The sequence below is a fragment of the Cyrtonyx montezumae genome, unplaced genomic scaffold (genome assembly GCF_038088225.1).
Source record: "Cyrtonyx montezumae isolate F1298 unplaced genomic scaffold, pur_monq_1.0 scaffold_8, whole genome shotgun sequence".
Lineage (NCBI taxonomy): Eukaryota > Metazoa > Chordata > Aves > Galliformes > Odontophoridae > Cyrtonyx > Cyrtonyx montezumae.
The window spans coordinates 21,372,292-21,382,159 of NW_027072089.1; the positions used below are offsets into that span (position 1 = coordinate 21,372,292).

General features: G+C 42.3%; 1 protein-coding gene and 1 non-coding gene across 2 annotated transcripts; both read left to right on the forward strand.

Moving 5' to 3' along the window:
• The first annotated feature begins 851 nt into the window (after positions 1–851).
• Positions 852–933, forward strand: TRNAS-AGA (transfer RNA serine (anticodon AGA)). Its single transcript has one exon. It is a non-coding gene; the product is annotated as a tRNA-Ser (tRNA).
• Positions 934–1,130: 197 nt separating this feature from the next.
• On the forward strand, positions 1,131–7,593 carry CFAP418 (cilia and flagella associated protein 418). Its single transcript, XM_065751668.1, has 6 exons — positions 1,131–1,252; positions 1,584–1,683; positions 3,679–3,749; positions 4,310–4,375; positions 5,212–5,307; positions 7,167–7,593. The coding sequence occupies exons 1-6, from the start codon at positions 1,131–1,133 to the stop codon at positions 7,324–7,326; spliced, it is 615 nt and encodes a 204-aa protein (XP_065607740.1). The 3' UTR covers positions 7,327–7,593.
• The last annotated feature ends 2,275 nt before the right edge of the window (positions 7,594–9,868 follow it).

Here is a 9,868-nt window from a genome sequence, read left to right on the forward strand (position 1 = left end):
GAATTTACCTACATGACATCGAGTTCTGACCAAGGGGCCACTTGAAAGAGCTCGAGCAGCATCAGTGCTATTTGATTTCTTCCATCACATCAACCAGGGCAGGCTCACAACTGTCCTAACTCCACACATCTCCCTGCAACGCTGCCATTGCCCCAGCCAGGGTATCAAAGAGCCCCAAGACGTGTGAAGAGGAAAATGGAACAAATAAATAAAAGCTTAAGTAGGAGGGAATCCAAGCAGGGCTGGCAATTCATTGCTAGCAATGCCAGGAGCACTGTAAAACACCACATAATGGAGAGGCTGAGCTATGAGGGTCTGCAGCCCCGGAGTTGTGGTGGCCCTGGCAAAGGGGCGAGCACTGAGCTTCCCATCGGTGGCCAAAGGAGAGGTCATTGTCTGTGGGGACAGAGGAAGGCTGAGCATATGTGAGAAGGCTGTGGCTTGCACTTGATTAGCTTATCTTGTGGAGCATCCCTTCTGTGTATGATTGGGGCACTCGGAACTGATTGGGAAGCTGCTAATTACCCTGGTTATAGCCTGGCCACACCCACTTCCCTCAACGTGCTGGCTGGAACCAGCCAGAAGCACCCAGAACCAGCTGAGTCTGGGCAGAACCGGACACAACCCAGTACCACCGTCCCGTCCACGCCTGGCTGCGAGTTTCCTACAGGCTTCCCTTAAGCATCAGCTCTGTCTTATACACTTCGTTCTACCGGCAGAGACCTGAACTCCAAACCACCGTGGCCTTGCTTCCAACAGAGAACAGCAGTTCCCGGTGCTGAGGCGGCTGCGTGGAGTGACGGCACCGGGCACACGGATCTACTATAGTGGAAAACGGTGCTTCAATACGCGTAGTCGTGGCCGAGTGGTTAAGGCGATGGACTAGAAATCCATTGGGGTCTCCCCGCGCAGGTTCGAATCCTGCCGACTACGGCCGGAATTGCCGCGGTTCCGTGCGTTGTTTTTTCGTTTGTTTGACCGGATTTCTTTTCTTCAGAACCCTTCCACTCTCCCGGGCCGATCAGGCTGAGCCGCGGCAAAAGCACAACGATATTCCGGAGGGCGCGGAGGCTCCGCCCTGGCGGCTGGGGCGGTGCGAGGCCGCCGTGGCAACGGCCGGCGGCGGCAAGATGGCGGACGAGCTGGACGAGCTGCTGGACGAGGTGGAGCGGCGGTTCTGCCGCGTACCAGAGCGGGCGGCGGCGGGCGGGAGTCAGCACGGCGACAAGGAGCGGGCGGCGGCCGGCTGCGGGTGAGCGGCGTTCCTCCGGGCCGACCGGCGGGAGGGGGATGGGCCCTGAGCTCTACCTGTGTCTCAGAGCTTCGGGATAGATGTGGTGCTAAAGCGACGCGCTTTCAAACGCGTCCAGCCTCAGCCGTCCGCCTTTGGAGGCTTAATGTGCATGGAGAGGCCTCGTCCTGCATGGTAAAGCGCCTTGTCAGTCATTATTTGGGTGGCCCACCTTAGGCACTGCAGTAACGCCAGAGGGCAAGGTTGTGACTAATTCTGTGTTCTTAACTTGCAGTTCTTCTCATTGCTCTGATCGTGCTACAGAATGAAGGTTGATATGTTTGTGTTTCAGATCCGCTGGAACGTTAACGGGTGCTGGCAGCAGTGAAGAAGACATAGACGATATTATTGATGAAATCTGTAATGACAGCAGCTTTGCCAGAGCACCTCTGGTGAGTGTAAGTCTGGGGAAGTACAGAAAGCATGAAGCTCGGTGATAGAATGAAGCAGGAAAGAAATCTCAACAATCCTATAGTGATGAAAAGGAGACATACAAAGAGATCATCTAACCCAGGCAGTTAAAGGAAATGCTAGTTCAAGCATAGTGTCAAATGGCAAAAAAAAAAAATCTAGTCATCTACTTAAGCAAGTTCCTTAGGGATGTGTCCAGTTAGATTTTAAATTAGAGTTTTCAAGGGAGGAGACTTCACAAACTTCAAGGTAACCTGTTCCAATGTTAGATCATCCTCACATCCTCACAAGAAATTTTTTTCTGATGTTTAAGTAAAATTTCCCGTAATACAGTTTGTGCCCATTACCCCTCCGCTTGTCAGTGAACACAGACATAGACAGAATAGTCTGAATATGTCATCTTTGCCTCTCCCCAACATATATTTTTATCCATTGATAAGACTCTCCTGACCTTGATCTTCCACAAGCTGAAAAGTCCCAGCTCTCTCAGCCTCTGCCTGTGTGCCAGTTGGTCTGAAGACTTTAATCATCTTCATGGTCCTTCACAGGACCTATTCTGTGATGTCCATATCACTTTTGTATTGGTCACAGCATTCCAGGCTTATCCAGGAGGCCACATCTGGAGTGCTGTGTCCAGTTGCAGTTCTGTGTCCAGAGAGATGGAGCTACTGGAGAGACTGCAGCAAAGGGTCATGGAGGTGATGGTGAGATTGAAGCTTCTTAGGAAAGGCTGAGAGGTCTGGGACTGCTCAGGGTTGGGCTGGATGATCTCAAGAGATCCTGACTAACCAAAATGATTCCGTGATCTTCTCTCACCATTGCTGACTGTAAAGCAAGAATAGCCTCGTTTGACCTGCTGGCCACTTTCTTCTTAATGCAATCTAGGATTCTTCGGGCCTTCTGTGCCACAAAGCTGTGTGCTGGTTCATGGTCAACTTGTCACCAAGATGCCCAGAGCTTTTTCTGCAAAGCTGCTTTCCTGTTGGTCAGCCCTCAGTGTATTTGGGCATACGAGGCTACTTCTTCCCAGGTGTGAGAGTCTGCATTTTCTCTTGCTCAATTTGAAAATATTCTTCTTCACCCATTTCTGCCATCTCTTGAGGTCCCTCTGAATGGCAGTGCAGTCATCTGCCATACCAACTACTTCTCCCAGTTAAATTATTTCAGTTATTTGACAGCAGGAGATGAAAATGAAGCTACCAATTTACATAATCAAGTGTCATAAAAAGAGAGGGATAGAGAATATTGAAAACAGGCATTCATTTGGAAATAATTGCTAGAAAAATGTGTTATTCATCCTTCATACATATACAACTTCCTGTGCAAATTCTTGTTATTTTTGTGTTATTCTTCTTGTTTTCATTACGTTTGTCTTTGATTCCTTACAGGGTGTCTCAGTCTGAGCCAACAGAACACACTTGTGTACCACAATAATGATGTCTGAGTGAGAGAGGGTTGTATTATTAAATCTGTATAATTTTATATATTTATTGCCTTGAACTTCCCATTTGGGATTTACATTTACCACATTCTAAAATTCTGATAATTTACTTGTGTGCAGGAAATAACAAACATTGTTCAAAGATACTTGTTTTTTCTGAATATAAGACCTTCATGTATTTCCAACACAACAAAAACTCAGAGGGAGAAGACTCCAAAATCTTCTGGTTTCAAAAGCAAACTCATTAAAAAGAGGATATGAAAAAGAAAGTCTTGATTCTGAAGTCAAGGTGATTGTTTCATGCTGAATTCCTTCAGGAAGAGCTGGAGATCTGTTATGGGGAGAGAAGCTTTGCTACTTATCCATCTATAACTTCAGCACATTTTGCCTCAAACAGACTACAGAAAACTGAGCAAGAAAAGCCCACATTCTTAGTCCCCATCATACTGGATTATTTGGATTTCCTGGTTCTTGCTTTTTAAGTAAAACAGCATATTGCTGAAATGCTGCCTTTCATTCTTTGCTTTTTAAATAGAAACTGAAGTCTAACTCACCAAGTGTCACACCTGGAAGCAAGAGTGCTGTTGTTCAGGCTCATAGGAAAAGGTAAATGAAAAACGTTTGGGCCACTTAAACATAGCTTGATTATAGCTTGTTGTCTGTCTCATAGTATTACTATATAATGCAGATAGTATTACAGTTTAATTTGTGTTTACATGAACTAAGAAAAAAAAGTATTTGAATAACTTCTTTAATAATAACAATTATAAACAGTTGAACAGAAAGTTAATGTTAAAAAGTTACTCATGTTTTCATGTGTAAGTAATGAGTAATTGTGGAACAACAGTTTCCTTCACCTTCTGGACAAATGCAGTTAGCCAACATTGCAATATTAATCACATATATTTAGTATAGACAGTGTTTATCCCAGTTTTTCTTAGAATGTCGTGGTAAAAATCAAATTCAATTGTTTGTAAGCATTTGATGCTTTGCCTGTATTTAATAAATATCAACTTACCATGCCTTTAGCTAGCAGGAGAGTCTTGCTGAGAAAGTACTACTTGAAGCAGTGTGACACATAACAATGTTTTAAGTTAGCATAATGCTACCTTTTTTCAAAATGTTTTGCTATTATTTAATTTTTTATTTAACTTAATTCCATGTAGGTGCTGTCCAGTGTTCCTGGGTGGAAGCTCTTCACCAAACGGCATAGGAACAAATATTTCAAAAAGGTTAAAAAAAAAAATCTATTTATCATTAGTTTTAATCACAACTGTGTTTCTGTGGTGGTACAGAGCCCTGAGTTTGAACTGTACAGGACAGCCTTGTATTCACTGAAATGTCACAGCTGCCTGTAGCTGCAGTTTGAGTCAGCTAGTCCCCTCCAGTCCCCTGTTCATGGCCACAGGACCCTTCATTCATTTGAGGAGTTGAAGAAGAATGCAAATGAGACAAGATATTCCAAATATCAAAATCATGTAGTTAAGGAAATTGTTACTCTGGAGTGTTGTATTTTTCAGTGCTTTCTGTGTGATGGCTGAGTATGCCACTTAAATCAGTAGGCTGCTTTAAGTCATCCCAGAGCTTGGACTGGAGACAGGCATCCCACAGCCTCAAGTGTGGACAAGCAGAGTGCTTTGTAACTTCAGGAGAGGTACTTTAACAGTGGGAAAGGGACTTCAGTTGTATAGCTCCAATATCCAATAGAACGTTATTGCATTTCCATCTGGGATTTTTTGTAGTAAGTAATTATGCACACAGTGCATATTGTGGGTATGTGGGTAATAGCCAGGCCATGCCAATGAGGAGGATCAAAGAATATATTTGGAGAATATCAGTTTATTTGATATGTTCAAGGAACCTTAAATAGTTACTATGTCATCATAGGTTTGAACATGTACATAATGAATATTCCAGAGATGTGAAAAATTAAGATTACAGGTTAACCACACACAGTATTTCTGAGTGTGTTCATTTTATAAAACAGTGATGATTTGTGTAGCTTCTCTTATTATAATAAGCTCTGGGAGATTTCTCATAGAAGTCTCATTTCTCATTTTTTGACCAGGACTTGTGATCAGCTGCGTTGTACTGCTTGCGATTTCCGTGTGTTGCTTTTCAATGACTACATCTGGGATCAGTCCTGTGATTATCTGTTTTTCAGGTATGTCTCAGGTGGGTTTGGTGTTAGTGTTGTTTTACTGTGCTTCAGGGCTTGATGGGAACAGGGAAGGTGAAGAGTCCTTGGCAGTCCTGTGTTAATCTAATAAGGAGTGTGGGTGCAACCTCCTCAGTAATCACTTGGGAAGATCTGCAGGAAGAAGGATGCAGTGTGTCCCACAATCTGCTTTCATGTCTTTCCATTTATTTCTCCATTACTCTCTGCTTTTAAAAAGAGTTCAGGTTTGGTAAGTCAGGAGGCAGCTTTAAGCAGGTAATCTGTGTGATGGGTTGGCCTTTGCTGGACCACCGCTGCATGCAGAAAGATTGAATGTTGTGCTAGCATGTACTTCTCTACAGGTACTGTACCATACCTGCAGTCACATAAGCTACAGTTGTTTCAAGACATGTTTTAGGTTTTTCAGTATCAAGTAATGTCCTGCCATGTCCAGTGAAAATTAGAATAGGATAGGGGATGGGAGATAGGGGATGGGATGGGATAAAGGATACAGGATAGGATAGGATGGGATCTAGTTTCAATCCCCCTGCCATGGACAGAGTCACCAACCACTAGATCAGGCTGCCCAGAGCCACACCCAGCCTTGCCTTGAATGCCTCCAAGGATGAGACATCCACAACCTCTCTGGGCAAACTTTTCCAGTGCATCACCACCCTCTGAGTGAAAAACTTATTCCTAACATCTAACCTGAATCTCCCCGGTCTTATTTTAAAACCATTCCCCCTTGTCCTATCACTGTCCCATGTAAACAGTCGATCCCCCTCCTGTTCTTGCAGTCCCTTCAAGTACTGGAAGGCCACAATGAGGTCTCCCCGGAGCCTCCTCTTCTCCAAGCTAAACAAGCCCAATTCCTTCAACCTTTCCTCATAGGAGAGATCTCAGCAGGCTTCTTTTTGAAGCAGCATTTGTTTAACTGGAGAGGTGGGGTTTTTACTTTCTTGTTATATTGTGGAGTCTTTAATCATTTAATTTTCTCAAAGAGTTAAGGCATTCTTTCCAGTTTCTCTCCAGCTGTACCAAATGCTAAGACTCAGTGAAGGCATGCTCCTAATGCAGATATCGAGTTTAAATTCTTATTCTGGTGAATTCTCTGTATATGCCAGTTCTCAGGTGGAGGTAATGGATGTGTTCAGTGTACATGCTTGGCCACTAGGAGGTGTGGTAGCTGGAACAGAACAATAATGGATAAATCATCTCCTGTTCTGTTATTTTTCTTATACAATGTGTTTGGTTTTCCTGTTTTCCCTTCCGGTTTCAAAAACTTGCATTTCTCTTTTTTACTCTCAATACTTAAAAAGAACAGCAAAAATTGTAAAATAAATGTAAAAATACAGTGCTAGGTCTCCTAAGATGAGTATGGTAGCTAGAAAGGTTAAAAAAAATAGGATTCTTCAATTTACCTGAAGTCTAAATTGTTCTGCTTCTGAGATTTTGAGTTAATAAAAAATATAATAGCATGAAAGGAGATAGTGTCAGATAATTGTAATATTAATAAAAGTTGGATAATTTTAATATGTTTTTGAATAATTTCTTATTAATAAAATTGGTTCTAGCTGGTTCTTCTCAACTCTTTCTCTGAAGGCTGAAGCAAGGTCTCTGAAGAGGCAGAACATCACTTACAGAAACATTAAACTGCAGCAGATTTGAGAATACAGAAACTATATGCTCTCTTTCTGCTCTCAGGAAATGATTGTGTTCTGAACAGAGTTAAAGCATATTCCCTGACAGTGGTACTCAGAATTGTTGCTAAGTGCTTTTCCAAAATGAAATAGCCTCACAATTTTTTTTCTTAAAATCAAAAAAAAAAAAAGCACAATGATAAACTGAACTCCCTCGTTTGACAGGAATAACATGCCTGAGCTCAGCAAACTAAGAGTGAAGATGATAAAGAAGAAAGGATCACGAGCATATGCTTGTCAGTGCAGCTGGAGATCCATCGATGAATTAACTGAGCTCCAAGCAGAGCAGCGGCTTCGGTGGGTTTGTGGTAAACATGCAGAATGATGTCCTCCTGTGTGCAGTACCTGCAGCTTTCTGACAGCAGAGAGAAACCTGAATATTTCTATCTAGAAATAGTTTAACACTCAGAGTTCAATCCAAAAACTTTTTTTTTCACTTTGGCTTGAAAGCAGTGTGTGGAGTTGAATTATTAGGAGAAATAGTTTGGAGGGTTTGTGGAGACTGAATAATGTTAAAGCTCACATTCAACAATGTAAGAGAAAGGAAGAGGAAATGAATAGATTTAGACACAGCTAAAGCACTTCATGTATGTTGCTCCTATCTACCAGAGACCCTTCTTTCCCCTGACTAAAAAATGTTGGACTCTAAGTGGGCTGAGATGCAGCCATGACACACAAGTGTATAAATTTCTACACAGAAATTAATGCTGTTTCGCTTTGCTCATAACTGTTAATGAGCAAGTGGTTGAGATCTCTTAAAAACATACTGCAAGATCAACTCTCACCTCTAAGATGTCTGCACACCCCAACACTTTATTTTAGCTGACAATAGCCAAAATCTGCAGGTGTTGGAAATTTCCTCCCAATTCATACTGTTTTCTTCAAAGCACTTTCTGCTGACTCAGGACTTTTACCACAGGGAATTTCTTGGACTCTCCTTCAGCCTTCACTGCAAGAGATGAACAGCTTATTGTGCAATTATTAAATATCACTCGATTTAAAAGATATTTTGAAGAATGTATGACTTCTATCAATACTTTCAAGGGAAAATATATCCGTACTGACTTTCACATTTGGATTTTTTTCAGCTTCCATAGCTTTCACTTCAAGTGTCACTTTGGAATGTTATTCAGAAAGTGTAACTGTCCTGTTACAACACGCTCCCTTCCCCCAACAGCATCATAAAATTTCTCCCAGTATCACGTTACTTGGTGAATTGTCTTGGTTATAGTTAGTGTCACTGTAGTTTGGGAGCTCCTGCTTTTCACTATGTATAAATAACACAGGGATGGATTTGGATTTTGGGAGAGAAGAAGGAAGGTCAGCATTATTTTGGCAATCATGTTATTGAAAAGTCCCATAATGGGAAGTCTGATAGCATTTCTGCTGTGCAGTATGTAATATTCTACACACAAATTTCTTCCTTTGTGCAAACTCGAGGTATATCGAACTATTTCAGTTTTTGTGACATTTTGCTCATTGCCCTAATCTGTACATGATCAATCTGTTCTTTTTCTGAGCTTTTTCAGGACAATTACATGATCTTTTTTTACAAAAGTCACGTCTTGCATCTGTAGCCTTTTCTGTACCCCTCTGAAAGAGGAGATCTTGCTGGTGACCAGAGGCATAACACATTCTGCTTACCTACCACTTCTGTGAGTGTTTTTTAGAGCCTTCAGAGGACTTGCAGTGTGCCTGGGAGGCCTGACAGTGCTTTCATACACGGTGCTTCAGTGCTATAGAGTGCATGTGCATGTTCCATTGACACGTTCAGCCTTGCCAGTAGGTTCAGAGATGAGTTGGCTTTGCAGAGATGCTTCAGTCTCCCTTGGTGTAGTTGTATACACATATTTTGGGACCAGGTATTATTTTCAGTGCAATTGCTGTTTCAGACAGTAGTTTCAACAGTTACAAGTCTAAAACAACAGGTTCAGGTGACAGGCAAGCCACAGACCAGTTGATTAATGTCCAGTCTGCTACTGGAAGAGGTCAGCTGACCTTTCTCTCCACTGTGAAGAGATAGTCCTTTTGTGGACTGTAAGAAGTAAGTGTTCCTGGCTTTTGTTCAGGTGGGTCGAAGCGATTTCCATTCCTGGAGAAAACCAGTGTTAATGGTAAGAGAACAACCCAACAATAGTACTTAATAAATTAACAGTCAGCAAGAAGAAATTTTGTTCCTTCTTGAAGAAGAATGTGTTTCAAAGAGCACTGAGTTATCTTGGTTTGTCTGTTCCAGGGCTGTTGGAGACCAATGACCGAGTAGCGACATGGGATGCTGTTTTGGTCAGGGTTTCCAGGTGCCATAATGTAGAAAACAAGTTAGGCTTACAACTTGTGAGCAGGAAACAGGGAAAGTCCTAACACCTATCTCAGTTCAAGACACCAAGTCTCACGTGACTTACAGAAGAAGCACATCTCCTGTACCCTGTTTCCAACAGATTGCCACCCTCTCTAGAACGGTTGGCACTAAGAAGTGTGTGGAACATGGCTGAAACAAAGTTCAAGGCATGTGTCTTAGGGATTTTTATGACGAGAAGATGACCTGCAGCACCTGAAAAGGAGAGGTTAGGGTGGTATTGAGACATACAGACTAAGTGCAGGAGAAGTAAAAATTGATGTGAATATTGATTGATACCATTACATCAGCAGTTCTCCTATGTCACTCCATCACTCAGTCTTCTGTTAACCAGCTGTAGAAACGGTGTGCTCTCATGTGTGATTGTCATCAAACAGTCCTATCAGTGACACCATTAAGACCACGCTCCAAGCCCTGAAAATATTAGAAAATCTTTATTGGTAAGTGTATATTGAAACCTGAGCATTATTCTGAAATCATTGTGTATCAGATATATTTACTTGGTCCTGAC